The sequence below is a fragment of the Tursiops truncatus genome, chromosome 1, assembly GCF_011762595.2.
Source record: "Tursiops truncatus isolate mTurTru1 chromosome 1, mTurTru1.mat.Y, whole genome shotgun sequence".
Classification (NCBI taxonomy): Eukaryota; Metazoa; Chordata; class Mammalia; order Artiodactyla; family Delphinidae; genus Tursiops; species Tursiops truncatus.
Genome location: NC_047034.1, coordinates 108,625,064 through 108,644,540, shown reverse-complemented (window position 1 = coordinate 108,644,540; position 19,477 = coordinate 108,625,064). Strand labels below are relative to the sequence as shown.

General features: G+C 34.5%; 1 protein-coding gene across 2 annotated transcripts in view; it reads right to left on the bottom strand.

The window, feature by feature from the left end:
- COL24A1 (collagen type XXIV alpha 1 chain) overlaps positions 1 to 19,477 on the bottom strand; it is a 392,639-nt gene that overhangs the window by 211,341 nt on the left and 161,821 nt on the right. For both annotated transcript variants that reach the window (XM_073787806.1, XM_073787804.1), the window contains 3 exons: positions 8,463 to 8,516; positions 7,170 to 7,214; positions 3,019 to 3,072 (listed from right to left, as the gene is read on the bottom strand). In XM_073787806.1, coding sequence (XP_073643907.1) covers positions 3,019 to 3,072; positions 7,170 to 7,214; positions 8,463 to 8,516 — 153 coding nt within the window. The remainder of the gene's footprint in view (positions 1 to 3,018; positions 3,073 to 7,169; positions 7,215 to 8,462; positions 8,517 to 19,477) is intronic.

The window sequence follows — 19,477 nt, the reverse complement described above, 5'->3', positions numbered from 1 at the left end:
CCATTTTTAGTGGTGAGGAATGGCATGAGCAAAGGCTGAACAAAAGCACAGATTAATGAAAGTAGAAGATTAAGTTCAGGGTACCACATATAGTTAATCTGACAGGAATGTACATTTTATTTATACCAGAGATAGGAAATTAAACCATCAACTGCTGATTAAAAATTATTATATTGCAGTGTGGGGTAGTTAAACTCACTGAACAATACTGCAGCCACTCATGATATGTAGCTACTCAGCACTTGAAATTAACTGGTCTGAACTGAAATGTGATGTAAGAATAATATACACACTATATTTCAAAAACTTTGTATAAAAAATCTCATTAATAATTTTAATACTGATTACATGTTGAAATGATAATATTCTTATATCTTGGGTTACATAAAATATATTACTGAAGGGCTTCCCTGGTGGCGCAGTGGTTGAGAGTCTGCCTGCCGATGCAGGGGACATGGGTTCGTGCCCCGGTCCGGGAAGATCCCATATGCCGCAGAGCGGCTGGGCTCGTGAGCCATGGCCGCTGAGCCTGCGCGTCCGGAGCCTGTGCTCCGCAACAGGAGAGGCCACAACAGTGAGAGGCCCGCATACCACAAAAAAAAAAAAAAAAAAAAAAAAAAAAAAAAAATATATATATATATATATATATATATATAAAATGAAATTAATCTCTATTTCTTTTCACTTTTTTTTTTTTTACTGTGGCTCACATCTGTGATTCGTATTACATACTCTATTAGATGGTGCTGATTTTAAGCACTGAAACCTAATATTCATATAGGTAATCAGTTTGAAATAAACTTTCAAAGACTATAAAAATTTTCTTTTCTATTTCTGTACGCATTTAGATAAATAGTAAAGAATAAAACATTGTAGTAGTAGGTTGGAAATCCTAGTTTTTGACTGATAGTTCATTAGACAGCTTTTGTAGAAAATAATGTGGCAGGATTTTACATATATATATACAAATATATACATAATATGTATGTGTATATATACATATATATAATTAATTTTCTTTTATTTTCTCCTCCTTACCCAACGCCCCTCTCAAATTCCAACTAGGGAGATGGACCCTTTGTGATATGTAGTCTTAAGGGAGGTCTGTGTTAACAGGCAGAAAGCAAAAGTTGCTTGCAGATTACCCACATTCATGCTTTAATTTTCAAAGAGCCTGAATGTAGGAGATGAGTTGTCTTTGAGGGCAAAAAGAGACAGAGAGGAATAATTCCCCAGGCCTAGGGAGAGAATAGAGATCCTAGAGTTCTGTGAAAGGCAGTGACCCTTAACCACCCCCCAAGTGCTCCCCAAGAGTGCAAGGTTCCCCTAAGGGAGTGCCAGGTCCTAGTGAATAGCTATGTAATACACCAAGGAAGAAATTTCAGAGACAAGTATGAGGACTGAACATTGAAGAACTTCCTTCACTTCCTAGGTAACACAGATGCCACCTAGATGCTGGTGTAATTCTAGGGAGAAGGCAGGATGTCAATAATGACTGAGATTGGTCTCTTGCCAGTTTGACTGGATGGTATCTCACAGGTGGATTTCTTAGAGCTATTTGGCAGTACAGGGATTAAATACGGTAAAGGAGAATTAAGGCTTCTATTTATAAATATCATGCTTCTATTTTATGGGAGTTTTTCTATGTAACTTGAGAGTCAGGTACACATACTCTCCCAAGATAATTTCAGCAACAGACATGCTGACATAATAAAAAATATTTTAGCTCATATTTCTTTATTAATTGACCTCAAAAAGTGTTGTTTGGTTTTTTCCTTAGTTTCTATATCACAAAAACGAAGAGTTTAAAATAAATAATGAACTCTAGCTTTAGCAATACGTATATCTGTGATGCAATTCAATTTTTCATTGAATTTTAAATCTGTACAAATCACCAATTCTTATAAGTTATTTCCTTTCAGACCTTAATGCTGTACATATAAAACCACTGCCTTACTTTATTTATTTATTTATTTATTTATTTATTTATTTATTTATTTATTTTTTTTTTTTTTGCGGTACGCGGGCCTCTCACTGCTGTGGCCTCTCCCGTCATGGAGCACAGGCTCCGGATGCGCAGGCTCAGCGGCCATGGCTCACGGGCCCAGCCGCTCCGCAGCATGTGGGATCTTCCCGGACCGGGGCACGAACCCGCGTCCCCTGCATCGGCAGGCGGAGTCCCAACCACTGCGCCACCAGGGAGCCCTTTTTTTTGTTTTTTGTTTTTGTTTTTTGTTTTGTTTTGTTTTGTTTTGCGGTACGCGGGCCTCTCACTGCTGTGGCCTCTCCCGTTGTGGAGCACAGGCTCCGGAAGCGCAGGCTCCGCGGCATGTGGGATCTTCCTGGACCGGAGCACGAACCCGTGTCCCCTGCATCGGCAGGCGGACTCCCAACCACTGCGCCACCAGGGAAGCCCCACTGCCTTACTTTATATTTGTTTGTGTTACAAAAAAATCATACAGTACTTGAAAACAAAGCAAGAAAGTAGGTAACACATTTTTTCAATGTTATAAAAGTATGAAGAACACCCAATGATTATGCAGGGTATGTGCTTACTTAGACTTACTGTATATTATTGATTAAAGGACCCAGACTTAGTGAAAATACACACACACACACACACACACACACACACACACACACACATAAATTTTTTATGTGAAGTTATAGTAACTTGTAGATTTCTGTCCATTGTAATAGACAGCCCTCAGTTATGGTTTATTGTCCTGTATCTAACTACACATCTGAACATTCCTTTACTAAAATGCATATCCAATAACATAGACATAGTTATAGTCATAGATATTTATAGACATATATACAGATATAGATATAAAGACATATAGCACTTCAAATGCTATTCAATATTTGAACAAGTTTTAACATATGACTGGTTCCTTCAATTAATGAGTTGAATAAAATCTTTGACATGTGTTTATTTTATATTGTTATGAAAGTCATAACTTTATCTTTTTGAAAATTATACTTTGTAACTGGTAATAAAGTCAGTTGCTTTACCTTCAAGCCTTCTGGTCCTGATTCACCTGCATACCCCTTTGGACCTGGTTTTCCCTAGAAGAGAACAGGAAAAAAAAAAAAAGATATGTTTAATCACTCTTATTTTTGAAAGTTTCCTAATTTATGAAATTCAGACTATCTTATGAGATGAAACACTTCAAAATTATTAGATAAATACATTTCATCAAACTCATTAGCCATTCATTCTACCATGTTTGACTGTCTACTTGCCATGCACAGCTCTAGGATAAGATAATTAAAAAAAATAAGTAAAATACTTAGTATGTTAGGTAGTGGTAAATTTGAAGAACATCAAATTAAGCAGGAAGGGAGATATAAACTGTTGTGGTAGTTTTGTTAAAATTTTTGGTAAGACTGCCAAAAAAGACCTCACTGAGAGGGTGGCAATTGAGTAAAGACTTTTAAAAAGGCACACGTTACATGGATATTTGAAGGAAGAGCATTCCAAGCAGAGGCGAAGAGCATGTGTAAAGGCCCTGAGGCAAGAATGTGCCTGTGTGTTGGAGAAACGATGAAGAGTCAATGCAGCTGGAGACAGTAAGAGAGGAGATGAGTAAGAAGGTGAGGGATAAGAAGGGAATGGGGGATATGAAGCCAGGTCATGAAAGGCCTGGCAGGTTACAGTAAGGGCTTTGGTTTTAACTCTCAGTGGCTTTAACTCTTAGCAGGCTTTGAGAAGAGAAGCACCAGGATCTATGTTTTAACAGGATGACTCTGATGTAAGAGCAGAAGCAGGGAGTCCAAAGAGGAGTCTACTGCAATAATCCAAGTGAGAGACGACAGTGGCATTATCAGGGTGGGAACAGAGGCGGCTGTGAGAAGTGGTAAGATTCTGTATATAGTTTGAAAGCAGAGCTTCCAGGAATTGCTGATGGGTCATGTGTGGAATGTGAAAGAAAGAGAAGAGTCAAGAATGAACTCAAGACTGAGTTCATTCAGCTTTAACCTGACTAAAGGGCCAAATGATATGAGGTAGACTGTGAGAGAACAGGTTTGAAGGGTAAATTGAAAGCTTAGCTTTGGACATTTCAGTTTGATAATCTTGTTAGACATCTAAGTGGAGAGATCTTGTGGTAGTTAATACAAGAGCAGAGCTTAGGGGTAGAAGGTTCTGAACTGAACATATAATTTTGGAAATCACCAGCATTTTGATGGCATTTAAAGCCATAGAATGGACCAGCTCATCTAGGCAGTGAGCGTAGATAGCAAAGAGCAGTCCGCAAACCAAGCCCTGGGGTACTCTAAAATTTAGAATTTGAAGAAATGAGGAAAATATGCAAATCTGCTGCCAGAGAACTAGGAGGAAGATAATACAAGTGAAGAAAGTCTTTCCAGGAGGAGAGTGATCTTGTCGAATCTGAGGGATATAAATATTGAGTAATATGAAGACAGAAATGATCACTGAATTCAGCAACATGGAGGTCATTAATGACCTTCATAAGATCAACTGTTTCAGAGTGGTGGGGACAAGGATGGTTTCAGCAGATGAGGTGAGGAGAAAAATTATGTAAATCCAATACTTTTGAGAAGTTTTCTGGAAAAGGGAAGGAGAGAAAAGTAAAACCTGGAAGGAAAACCGGAGTCAATACAAATTTTGTTTTCGTTTTTAAGCCAGAAGAAATAATAGTATGTTTATATGCCGATAGGATTGATCCATTAAAGAGAACAAAATTAAGATGTAGGAGAGAGTGGGGAAAATTGCTGGATCAATGTTCTTCAGTAGGCAAGACGATGTAGTATGTAGTGAATGAGTGGAAGTTTTGACCTTACCTAGAAAAATGGCCTGTTCATCCACTAACAAGAGAGAAGGCACAGTAAATGGCATAGATACAGGGAGGTGGGATTGAAGTGACGGTAGAAACTTGTGAAAGTTCTCTTCTGATTACTTCAATCTTCTCAGGGAACTAAGATGTGAGGTAAAGGGCTAATAGAAGTAAATGGAGTTGAGGAGAAGGATAAAATAATGATTTAAAAATGTGAAAGTAAATGGCTATAGAAATAGAATTCAGAATATTATCAAAGGGATAATTACAATGTTTTAAGCATGATGAGTAGGGGTATGTGGTGATGAGAGAGAAAGGAGTAATGGAATGGCATTAGAATCAATGAATTGAAATTTCTCTTGGGACTGTTGGATTGGGTTATAAGAAAGAATGCACCAGAAAGAAAGGGGATGATGGTTGGGGAATGAGAAGTTTAAAATTGAAAATGAAGAGGTTGCTCTTACTGGTAATGACAAGGTCAAGGGTTTCACCATAGCAGTAAGTAGCTGAAGAGAGTAGAGGACAAAATCCCTGAAGGAGAGAAAGTCAATATCCTGGAGTAATCTACAGTAGGTGGTTTCTAATATCAAACAACTGATGTTTGATTACACAAGATTTGATTAAGGAGATCGCTATACCTCAACCAATGTGTTCTAGGAGTAGAAAAAGTGTGTGGGGAGATTGCTAAAAAGAATACTAATTTATAATATCTACTAGGCATTATATATTTGGATTTTATTACTCCAATTCATTAACAAGTACTCGCATATTTTTCTTTCTTAAAATAAAATAAAGCAAAACAAAACAACCCTCTGCCTCTCATTCTGTTTTGACTACTTACAAAAACTTTAGCAACTTAAAATTATATTTAGGACTTCCACCCAAAAAAGTTGTTCTAATTTTGGTGTCTGCCTTGCTTGAAATTGTCTAGTGGTTCCCTACCAAGCACAAAATAGAGCAAAGGATAAAAAAATTATCCTATTATTGTTAAATATCAATTGTTCTCTAATCAATTTGCAGATATAAAAGAAGAAATGTAGTTAAGAGTCTAAATCATTACAGGACTTTGATATTTACAAAATAATTAATAATACATTTTATTCACACTGTCTGGAAAAAGCCTTAGCAGGAATATTTCTTTCATCTTTAATAATGTAATACTCAGGCACTGCAGTATATTAAGAAATAGTTATACATCATTATCTACATTATGGAAAGATTCTCACTGGTATCAGGCACTGGCACATTTATAATCTCTTTGAAATCAAGCGATTCAGAGCATCAGTATTGGAGCCATCGCTTTTGGTCCTGTTTGAGTTCTGTCATATTATGGTTATCTTAAGCATGTTATGCTTAAGCATATAATATTAAAGCCTTATTTTTTTAAATCTAAAAATGCAGTCAATTTCTTGCACGGTTGGTTTCAGATTAGGGATGATTCCTGTGACAAACTTAGAGCAACACTAGGCCTAAATTAATATTCAACCAATAGTAGCAACAATTAATAACAAATATTATGACCGAGTAGGCAAGAGGTGAACATGGTTTTCCTGTTTTCTAGGGAAGTAAATTTTAAATAAGGCCAATTATACTGGAGCACAAATAACAATGGTCTTTCCATTATATAACTCACCTCACAAAAAATGAAAAAAACAAAAACAAAAACAACTCTTCTTTTTCTTTCAATAAGAGAGTGGCAGTATATGTGCTAGTTAGGTAAAGGTGCAAAAGAAGGAATTACTGTCTCTTTAAATGTAAAAATACTGTAAGAACCTGTACAATATGATGTTCTCAAGTAAAGAGTGAGATGTATTCATGTGAGTCTAATAATGCCTCTTAAAATGTGTTGCACACAACTTAATTACTTCAGGATATTGCAAACTTTTGTCATGCATCCCCAAATTCTTAAAAAATTCATTTTCAGAACTTGAAAATATGAAATTCATGTATTGCCACAGAATATTATCGGAAAAAAAAAGTTGGACAGAAAATACGTCTTATTTGCTTTCCATAATTTTACTGACAAACTCAGAAAACAGAAATTTCCAAAATATTACTAAAATGGTTAATGTATTTAGCTTCATATTACATTTTGAGAAACTTTATAAATAAATTGTACAAATTACTAAGACCGTAAGACTGAAGGAACTGAAGGAATAAGTAAATATGTAACAGGCATAATATCATTTAAAATATCCCTGGAAAATTTTAGTTATAGGTCTATTTTATTTGGGGGGATTGTATGGCTATAGTTTGTTATAATCTTGGCTCTTTGCTATAACTTAAAATTGGGTGCCATTAAAAAACATTTACAAAACAGTTGCTTTAAGAGAAGCATGCTTCGAAAATTATTTATATGATACCTACTCTTGGCCCCAGTTCTCCAAAGGATCCAATTACTCCTTCTTCTCCCTTAAAAAAGAAGATCAGAACATGTCATGGCCTGATATAAGTATTTAAAAATGTAAACCTTATTCCAGTTATCCTGAAATCTGAAGTTCTTTCTGAGATGTAATGAAAATAATACTGTGATTTTCTTGTATTTTAGAACTATATCACCCCATAATGTTTAAATTTTTTGTGTGACAACCTCATATCTACATTAAGGGGGATATGTATTGTACTACTGGGTTATTTTTCAATTGGTAGATGATATAAGTTAAATATAGAAAATTGAGGGCAGCTAAGAGTGAAAGTGATTAGGGTATCACAAAAATCAGGATTAGGAATCACTGAGATTGTGGATTATGGACAGCCTTTACCTTCTTGGTCTCAATATCTCTGACATAGAGAGAAACTCAAGTTCTTAATAGATGGAAATCAATACACATTGGTATATTAAAAAATTATTGGTACAGAACATGTTTGCTCTGGGCACATTCTGATACTTAATTCATTCAGCAAATATGTTTTTGAGTCTCAGTTCTGTCTTAAGCCTTAGAGATAAAGGTATATCAGATCTTACCCAAATGGATGCCTAGAGTTTCTTTTTTTTAGAGTTTCTTTTTGTCTAATTTACAGATCCAATATTTTCGGGATCAAATCAGTTATAATGTCATAAAATATAAAATTTTGTGCATTCTTCTAAGGATTAAACACTGTATAGGTGGATAGAGAATAGAAAAACTTAAAACAAATAATTTTTATACTTTTTCTCTAAGAGAATTAAAAAGTAATAAATGTGTTTATTCTATTTATTGACATATTTTCTAAACATACTGATTTTTTACCTTTAAATAAATAGTTCATATTTACCACATCTGAACATTTACAGACCTCTTTAGAAATCATATATTCTATTTTATTTATTTAAAAACATTTTGCTCAGTCCATAATTCAATTAAAATATAATATATGGGTTAGAAATATAAAATAGACACAAATGTTAAATATAAATTCTGGTACATATAAGTGAGATTCTAGGCTCAGATTCTTCGGACATTCCATGGACACCACTACATAAATCACTTAATGAATTCAGAACATTAAAATGATTCCAAATTCCATTCCATAATTGTGAATATAAAATGGTAACTTGAAATCCTCGATGGCAAAAATTGTCCATACTAATGCAAAATTTTCTTTGAGCAAAAACTAAAGTCCCACAAAAAATAAAAAAGGAAAATCTGAAGTAAAAAATTGCTTAAAGGAACTTCATACCTGAGTTCCTTTGAGACCAGGAGGTCCAGGAGGCCCTCTATTTCCAATGAGCCCCTGTAAAGCAATATAAGGACACACAATAAAATTTTTAGCTCAATTAATACATTTTCAATAGGCATTAATCTCAGATGTGCAATACTATTTGGTACCACTCATTTCCCATTAGGAAGTTAGCAAAATGGGATGGGAGGATAGATAAGCAGAAAACTGCCTGCCATCCAAAAAGTTGGAAAATATATGATAAACTTACTTTTAAACAATATGTTAATGTTCACATAATCTGTTCCGTATGGAGACACCTTTTCATAAAAAGTACTCCTAAATTTAAAGCAATAGGCCCAATTGTTAATCTGATACTAGTACAATAAAAAGATAATAGAGTGTCCACAAAGTCTGAAAACAGATGGAGAAGATATATAGTGTTTTAATATCTGTTAAGAGACTAACAAAGTCTGGAACACATTATTCATATGAAATGTTCAACTTACTTCCTTTCTTGATGCAGGCTAGTGAAAAGAGAGGAAAATTTGCAGAAGAAAGTAACAATCTGAACATGATTAGGAATTTCAAGATTAAAAGAAAACTTTTGTTAATCTAAATGCATGTTGTTAAAAATCAAATACTCTTTTTTTTTTTTTAATTTACTTTTTTTTTGGCTGTGTCACGCAGCATGTGGGACCTTAGTTCCCCGACTAGGGATCGAACCTGCACCCCCTACAGTGGAAGTGCAGTGTCCTAACCACTAGACCGCCAGGGAAGTCCTCAAATGCTCTTTGAATAACAATTCATCCAAGTAACTAAAACAAAAATCTTCCTATTTCAGAAAACACTGTATATCATCTCTTCAACATGGCAACATTTTTCATTTTGTTCTGTTCCCCTAACTATGCAATGTGTCAAAATTTTAAGTAAATCTCTTTTAGAAACTACCTTTGCATTATTGCTTTTAGTAAGTCTATAACCATTAAATGGTTTTATCTAATTTTAATCTGTAACAAATAACTATGCCAAATAGCACATCTACCCATGTGACTGATTTTTAGTTTGGAATGGAGCAGAGTGACAAAACTGCATGAGAATCTTTCCTTCATGATATATCTTGGTCTATCATTGCTATGTTCTAACACAATCAAAAAATGAAAAACTTCATCGGTTTAAAAGTCTGTAATATATTATCACAGGCTTATTCTGTACATAAGCACCATTCAAGAAACTGCATCAGTTTAGGCAATAACCTAGAAGTTTTGCACAGCTTTCTTACTTTTAATAGGAAGAGATGGATTATTGAAATGAGCGTATACTGTTCTATGCAAGTCCAACATATATTCATCTTTTTTCAGGCAAAAGCATCCTAATTTTCCTTAAGGAAACAGTCTTTCCCCATGTGGTTTGAGGGGAGGTGACTCTACCCCTGACTAAATTTAAGGGTGGATATGTGACAGGGACCTAAGTCAGCATATTCTACGTCCCTAGAAACAGTGGTTGGTTCAGTAATGAGCCAGAAACCCAAGTTAGTCCAACTAAAGAAAATTTTGGACTACAGTGGAACAACTGAGAAGACAGAATAGCATTAAGGATGATGTAAACCTAAAGAGAAGGAAACTATGAAGGGGAGAGAACCTGAGAATGAAATCAATGAATTAACAAATGGAGTGATTGGGTTCTTACGATATTTTTGGGGGTCCTGTGTATAGTTGTGTTTGAATTCCTAAACTTCTCACATATTTATACAATCATATTTTAGTTGAGTTTCCATTACTTACAACTGAAAGAATCCTAACGGATACAATGACTTCTAAATCTTAATATCCAAAATGCTCTTGTAGAACTCTAAGTAATAGGTTTTTAAATGTTTAGACTGAAGGTCAGAATCAGAATGCTGCGATATTTAAATTCCACCACAGGATAGCTAATGTTTAGTTATTTAATTCATGTGTTCATTCATTTTTTTCATCTGACATTTTATTAATTTTCTACTATGTGCAAGGTCCAGTAAAAAGTATAACATGAGACCTGGAGTATACAAATATAAATATGACACAGTCCCTGTTCTCAATGAATTCATAATTTATTATGGGAGAAGGCAATTTAAAATAAAAATCAGAATACGAGTTGTAACAGAAATAGAAGTATAAGCAAAGTGAAAAGGGGGACTTAGATGAAGAAGCAAAATCTTTTCTGGGAGGAGCAGAAATTTTGTAACATGTGAAAATAATTTTGTATTGAATTATGATAGGTTAATAAAACGTAGTTAAAAATAAGAACACACAAAAAACTTATCAACAATTTCAAGGTCTCAAAAGGCATTGATAAAGGTACAGTTTTAGGTTGGAGCATATGTTTAAGAAACTGGCTTAGCTCCATACCCAAGGTGTAACCAGAAGAGAGGTGAGTTATCTAAGAGAACTAGATTCTGCTATTCCCTCACTGCAGCTATTTACCCTAGGGAAGTGGCACCCTGACTAAAAACCAAAAATAACCCTTTCAGGGAGGCAAATAAGCCCAGGTTCCTTTTTCCTTTCTCTTCCAAGACTACCTTATAATCTTAAAAGAATAAAAGCTGTATTAAGGGGGAAAAAAACTAGCTATATGCTGTTTACATGAAACGCATCCAAAACATAAAAATGAGGAAAATTAAATTTCAAAGAATGGGAAGAGATATGCAAGTGATTTACCAGCCCCAAAATAGCTGGAGTAATTATATTAACGTTAGATCTAATAGGCTTTAAGGTAAAACAGATTATCAGCATTAAGAGGGTCACTAAAAAATGATAAAAGGCTATGTTCACTAGGAAGAGAAAAGACAATTTGTATGCATTTAGTAACACAACTTATAAATATATACATTAAAAACTGATAAGGATAAATTGATAAATCCACTATTAGAGAGGAAATTTTAACACATCTCTGCCAGAAATTAGTAGGTCAAGCAGATAAAAATCAGTAGGAACAGAAAAAACTTAAATAGCAAAATTAATAAACTTGATCTAATGGCCATATATAGAAAACTGAATCCCCAAATTGGAGTTTACACAGTCTTTACAAGCATACATGAAAGATTTATGAAAACTAAAAGATACCCACAAGAAAGGATATCTATCAACAGTTCTATCAATTAAAAAAGTGTAGTATATCTATACAGTGTGTTACTATATAGTGAAAATGAACATGCTGTAATAATATGGATCAACCTAGAATGAGCTGAAAAGATAAGATTGAGTGAAAGAAGAAAGTAACTGAAGAATGTATATACAGTAAGTCCCCTATATACGAATGAGTTCTGTTCCGAGAGCACGTTCGTGAGTCCAATCTATTCCTAAGTCCAACGAAGTTAGCCTAGATACCCAGCTAACACAATTGGCTATATATATCACTGCTGCTTTTACGCTTGCTTCCGGACATCCTGGGCTTGAAATAAAGATACTGGACTACTGTACTCTATACAGTACTGTACAGTATACAAAAGCACAACCACTTGTAGAGGACACACACACGTGACAATGTACACCAGACACATGAACTAACTTACGTGATTGGACATGCAAATGCACATTTCTCATCTTTGAAAGTTTGCAACTTGAAGGTTCATATGTAGGGGACTTACTGTAGTATGATTTTATTTATATGAATTTCAAAAACAAGCAAAATAACAAATATTACCAGTATATACATGGTAAAAGTATGATGAAAACAAGAGAATGGTTAACTGTTAATGCCAGAGGGGAAGAGACAGATATGATTAGTGAGGGATTCACAAGGGGATTCCCATGATCTACTTCTTACCAATAATAGGGTCTGTTTCATTAATATTTTTAAAACTGTGTACATATTTCATATTTATCATGTTAAACACAAAAAAATTTTTTTTGAGTTTTTAAATGTTTTCATTTTTTTTTTATTGGGGTATAGTTGCTTTACAATGTTGTATTAGTTTCTGCTGTACAGCGAAGTGAATCAGCTATATGTATACATATATCCCTTTGTTTTTGGATTTCCTTCCCATTTAGGTCACCACAGAACACTAAGTAAAGTTCCCTGTTCTATACAGCAGGTTCTCAATAGTTATCTATTTTATATGTATTAGTGTGGATATAGCAATCCCAAACTCCCAATTCATCCCACCCCTTCTTTCCCCGCTTGGTGTCCGTATGTTTGTTCTCTACATCTGTGTCTTTATTTCTGCCTTGCAAACAGGTTCATCTCTACCATATTTCTAGATTCCACATATATGCATTAATATATGATATTTGTTTTTCTCTTTCTGACTTACTTCACCCTGTATGATATATACAATGGAAACACATAAAAAATTTTAATGTAAAATGTATAAAATCTGAAATTGAGTTTGAATTCCAGCTCTGAAGTTTACTAGGGGCGTGACCTTAGTATTCTTATCTGTAGAATCATGTTATCATAAGCATTATAAGGTAATAAATTTTATTTGTTACAACAAATAAAATGGTACCTGGAATATAACAGAGACTCAATAAATATTATTTCCTTCTTCTTATTCACTGCACATTGATTAGTGTTTGCAACAGTTTCTGAACTGGTATTTTGCTTTTCTTCCCTATGCATTCACCAAATTCATAACAATAATTTACTATTATTATTCTTCCTAAAACATCTCTTTCATCATCTCACTCCTCTCAATATCTTCCACAGAGAAAAAGAGTAGAGCTCTTGTATGCAATTGAAGTTAAGTTGTTATCAGCTTAAAATAGAGCATTATAACCATAGGATGTTTTATGTAAGCTCCATGGTAATCACAAAGAAAATACCTATAAAACATACACAAAAGGAAATCAGGAAGGAATCAAAGCATGTCACTACAAAAAAAATATCAATGAAACATAAAGGAAAATAGCAAGAAATGTAAGAGAGACAAAGAAGTTACAAGACAGAAAGCAATAACAATTAACAAAATGACTATAGTAAGTCCTTCCTGATCAGTAATTACTTTAAATGTAAATAGATTAAAGTCTGCAATCAAGATTTAAAGTGGCTGAATAAAAAAAAAAATCCATAGTTGTATCTATGAGAGATTAAATTTAGATTTAAGGACACACATAGGATGAAAGTGAAAGGATGGAAAAGATACTCCATGAAAATGATAACCAAAAGAGAGGAGGGGTGTCATACTTACATCAGATAAAACAGACTAAGTCAAAACTATCTCAAGAAACAAATAAGGACATTGAACAATGATAACTTTCTTCGTTAATTCGCCAGAAAATATAACTATTATTCATAAATATGCACACAATATCAGAGTACCCAAATACGTTAAGCAAAAACTGACAGAATAGAACAAAGAGAGAGCAACACAATAAACGCAAGAGATTTAAATACCCTACTTTCAATCATTGATACAACAACCAGATAGAAGATCAATAAGGGAACAGAGGATCTGAACAATGGCATTGACCAAATTGACCTAACAGACATATACAGAACAAAGTAGCAGAATACACATTCTTTTCAAGCACACACAAAACATTCTCCAGCATAGCTCACATATTAGGTCACAAAGCGAGTTTTTAACAAATATAATAAGATTGAAATCATACCAACTATCTTTTCTAACCACAATGGAATCAAACTAGAAATCAATAGTAGAAGGAAAAGTGAAAAATTCACAACTAGGAGACAAATAAAAATGAAAACACAACATACCAAAATTTATGGGATGCAGCAAAAGCAATACTAACAGGGAATTTTATGGTGGTAAACATCTACATTATAAAAGGAGAAAGATCTCAAATAAATTATGTAACCTTACACCTCAAGGAACTAGAGAAAGGAGAACAAATTAAGTCCAAAGTTAATGTAAGAAATAAAATAATGAAGATTAGAACAGAAATAAGCGAATTAAGAGTAGAAAAACAATAGAAAAAAATCAACAAAACTAGAAGTTGATTCTTTGAAAAGATCAATAAAATTGACGTCTTTAGCTAGACTAAGGAAAAATAAGATAAGGTTCAAATAAAATCAGAATGAAACAAGGCAAATTAGAACTAATGCCACAGAAATAAAAAGGATCACAAGAGATTAATATCAGCAACAAACTGGATAACCTAGAAGAAACAGATAAAATTCCTAGAAACATACAACCTACCAAAACTGAATCATGAAGAAATAGAAAATCTGAACAGATCTATAACTAATAAGGAGATTAAATCAGTAATCAAAAAACTCCTAGTAAATAAAAGTCTAGGACCAGATGACTTCACTGGATAAGTCTACCAAACATTATAAAAAGAATTAATGTAAATCCTTCTGAAACTCTTCCAAAAAACTGAAGAGAAGGGAATACTTCCAAACTCATTTTATGAGGCCAGCATTACCCTGATACCAAAGCCAAATAAAGACACTACAAGAAAATAAAATCACTGGCCAACATCTCTGATGAATATATACGCAAAAGTCCTTGGAAAAACTAGCAATTGGGGGGCAGTCCAAGATGGCAACTCTTCCCATGGACACACCAAATCTACGGCTACATATGAAACAATTACCACTGAAAAAGAACTAGCTAAATAGCTCCTCCAAGACAAAGGATAAAAGAGGCACATTCAAATAGGTAGGAGAGGTAGACATGTAGTTTCACCAAAAAACCCACCTCCATTAAGCAACCCACAATAGGGAGGGCTCTCATGGGTCTGGAGCTACTTCCTGAGATGCAAGGGGCTTGTGTCAAACCTTGATACCTGCACTGAAAAGATGAGGCCCCCAAAACATCTGGCTTTGGAAACCCAATGGGATTCAATCCAGGGGAACTGGGGGGCTGTGAAATCTGAGATACTCCTTTTGAGTGACTCATGAATGGTCTCACACTTCCTGAGACTCAGTGTAAAGGCAGTAGTTAGAGAAGTGCCTGGACTATATGTGAAGGAGATTCATTTATTAATCTTAAAGTGACTGCTGGAGGGGCAGGTATGAGTTGGGACTTTGCAGAAGGAGGTTCTGGTGAACACCATTTTTGCACTCTCCCTATACCTTGCTAGCACAAGTGGGTGCACAGAGACACAGCCTCCCTAAAGCACAGTATTGTAACTCAACTATACTTCAATAAAAAAAGAGTACCTTAAAAGTATCATACACCAAAATCAAGTGGGATTTATCCCAGGGATGCAAGGATGATTCAAAATCTCTGCATCAAATCAAGGTGATACAACACACTAACAAAATAAAAGATAAAAATCATATGACCATCTCAATAGATGTAAATAAAAGCATTTGACAAAATTAAACATCTACTTATGATTAAAAAAGAACCCCTCAACAAAGTGGGTATAGAGGGAATGTACCTCCACATAATAAAGTCTATATATGACAAATCCACAGTGTATATCATATTCAACGATGAAAAGCTGAAAGCTTTTTTTTCAAAGATCAGAAACAATAAAAAGATGCCCACTTTTGCCACTTTTAATCAACATAGAATTGAAAGTCTGAGCCACAGCAATTAGGGAAAGGAAGGAAGGAAGGAAGCAAGGAAGGAAGGAAGGAAGGAAGGAAGGAAGGAAGGAAGGAAGGAAGGAAGAAAGGAAAGGCATCCAAATTAGAAAGAAGTAAAATGGTCACTATTTGCAGATGACAAGACACCATATATATAAAACCATAGAGAGTCCACCAAAAAACTGTTACAAGTAATAGATGAATTGAGTAGAGTTGCAGGATACAAAATCAATACACTGTTGCATTTCTATACACTCATAACCATCAAAAAGTGAAATTAAGAAAACAATCCCATTTACAATTGCACCCAAAAGAATAAAGCACATGGGAATAAATGTAACCAAGGAGGTGAAAGACCTGTACACTGAAAACTATGAGACATTGATGCAAGAAATTAAAAAGTACACAAATAAATGGAAAGATAGTCCACTACAACAGTGGTCCCCAACCTTTTTGGCACCAGGGACCAGTTTCGTGGAAGACAATTTTTCCACAGATAGTGGGAGTGGGGTATGGTTCAGGCAGTAATGCAAGTGATGGGGAGTGACGGGAGCAGCAGATGAACCTTTGCTCGCTTGCCCGCCCCTCACCTCCTGCTGTGGGGCCCAGTTCCTAACAGGCCCCACAGGGTACCCGTCCGTGGCCTGGGGGTTGGGGACCCCTGCACTATAAAACATTACTGACAGAAATTAAAGAAGACACAAACAATGGAAAGACATCCCATATTCATGAACTGGAAGACTTAATGTTCTTAAAATGTCCATACTGCCCAAAGCAATCTACAGATTCAATGCAATCCTTAGCAAGATTCCAATGGAATTTTTTGCAGATAGGGATAAAAAAAGAATTCTACAATTCATATGGAAACAAAAAGGACCCTGACCAAAACAGCTTTGAGAAAGAATAACACTTCTTGACTTCAAAACGTATTACAAAGCTACAATCATCAAAACAATTTTGTACCAGCAAAAAGACAGAGATATAGACCAATGGAGCACAATAGAAAGCCCAGAAATAAACTGATGCTTATACCATCAAATGGTCTTTGATAAGGGTGCCAAGACTAAACAATGGAGAAAAGGTAGTTTCTTCTACAAATGGTGTTAGGAAAACTGGATATCCACATGCAGAAGAATGAAATTGAACCTCATCTTACACGATACACATAAATCAACTTAAAATACACTTACGTCAATAAGCAAATGGATTAAAGACTAGTAATCCCTGAACCATAAAACTCCTAGAAGAAAATATAGGCAGAAATCTCCTTGACGTCAGTCTTGGTGATGATTTTTGGATTTGGCACCAAATGAAAAGGCAACAAAAGCAAAAAAGAGACTACTGGGACTACATCAAACTAAATACTTCTGCACAGTAGAGAAAACAATCAACCAAGTGAAAAGACAACCTAAAGAATGGGAGAAAATATTTGCAAACCATATACCTGACAGGGTTTAATATCTGAAATATATAAGGAACTCCTACTACCCAATAGCAAAAATCAAATAACACAATTAAACTAATGGGCAAAGGACTTGAACACATATTTCTGGAAATAAGATGTACAAATGGCCAAGAGGCACATGAAAAATTGTTCAACATCACTAATCATCAGGGAAATGAAAATCAAAGCCATAATGAGAGACCAGCTCACACCTGCTAGGATGGCCATTATAAAACAAACAAACAGAAAATAACAAGTATTGGCAAAGATGTAGAGAAATTTGAAATCTTGTGTACTGTTGATGAGAATGTAAAATGGTACAGCCACTATGAAAACAGTTCCTCCAAAAATTAAAATAGAACTACCATATGATCCAGCCATCCCACTTCTGGATGTTATACAGAAGAATAAAAAACAGGATTTCAAGAGATATCTGCACTACCATGTTCACACAGGCATTCCTTATTTTATTAAGCATCACCTTATTGCACTTCACAGATACTGCATTTTTTTACAAATTGAAACTTTTTGGCAACCCTGCATTGTCAGATGATGGTTAGCATTTTTTACTAATAAAGTATTTTTTAATTGAGGTATGTACATTTTTTAGACATAATGCTATTGCATACTTAATAGACAACAGTATAGTATAAACATAACTTCTGTATGCATGGGAAACCAAAAAAATTGTGTGACTGGATTTGTTGTGATATTTGCTTTGTTGCAGTGGTCTGGAACTGAAACTGCAAAATCTCCAAGGTATGTCCATAGGTGGAAACAACCTTAATGTTCATTGACGGATGAGTGAATAAAGAAAATGTGGGGTTTTGGACTATTGGATAATGGACTATTATTATGCAGCCTTTAAAATGAACAAAATTCTATTTTGTTTCACTGTGTAAATTTTGTGCACATCCTTTTGGGTGTATTGGTAAACAAATTAATATGCAAGTCATTTCTGGGGTGTCCAAATACTAGCTACAAATTTTCTATGCAGTAAACACGGTTTATATATAAACTGTAAATTTATCCAACTAATTTGTTGAAATAATTCCAATGAATTGGAACTGTTAGGACTAAGGATATCCCAAATTTATACTTTTGAGTCCAAACTAGATTTTCCCTTACTATATAGACAGGACCTCATCAATCTTGTCCCCCTGTGTTTACGTGGGTATGTTTCCTAAAACTGTATAAATGTTAAATTTCTAATCTTTGGTAATATGATATTACAAAACAATTGCTTTTCTTCTGTTATTGTTCAGCTCAGTCATCTTCATATATGCTTAATCCTTCCTAGTTACTTGTGTTATTTCACTTTTTTCTGTTTTTTTTTTTTTCCCATTCCTCTTGGTATATCGACATCTTCGTTACTAGTTTCTAAGAACTCATTTACGACTAAGGATGTTAACCATATGTCATGCAATGCAAATGAAATACCATATTTTATTGCCATCAATTTACTATAGTGTTTTGTATTTTGGTTGTGTATTAAAATATAAACATGTTGTTTTTAAAAATAAAAAAAGTAAATAAAAAGAACGAAATTTTGACATAGGCTATAATATGGACGAACCCTGAAGTCCTTATGCTAAGTGAAATAAGCCAGTCCCAGAAAGACAAATATTGCATGATTCTACTTGTATGAGGTATCTAAAGTAGTCAGACTCATAGAAGCAGAAAGAGAGTGATGGTTGCCAGTGGTTGGGGGAGGTAGAAATTGGAGTTGCTGTTAAATGGGTATAGGGTATGAGTCATGCAAGATAAAAACATTCTAGAGAACTGCTGTGCAAAAATATGCATATAGTTAACAGTACTGTACTGTACACTTAAAAATTTGTTGAGAGTAGATTTTATGTTATATGCTTTTTACCACAATTAAAAAAAACTTCCATGGGCTTATTAGCATTCAAGCTCCTCAACTTTATATTTAAGATCAGTCACAATCTACCTACTAACTTTTTTTTTACGTCAGGTAGGTTTATTTCCACACCTCCATCATTGTGTTGGTTTTGTACCTGTTGCACAAAATCTCTCATTCCTTCGTTCTACTTGGCCAAATCCAACTCATTCTACTCAAATCCCGATTTCTCTACGAAGACTCTCAGAA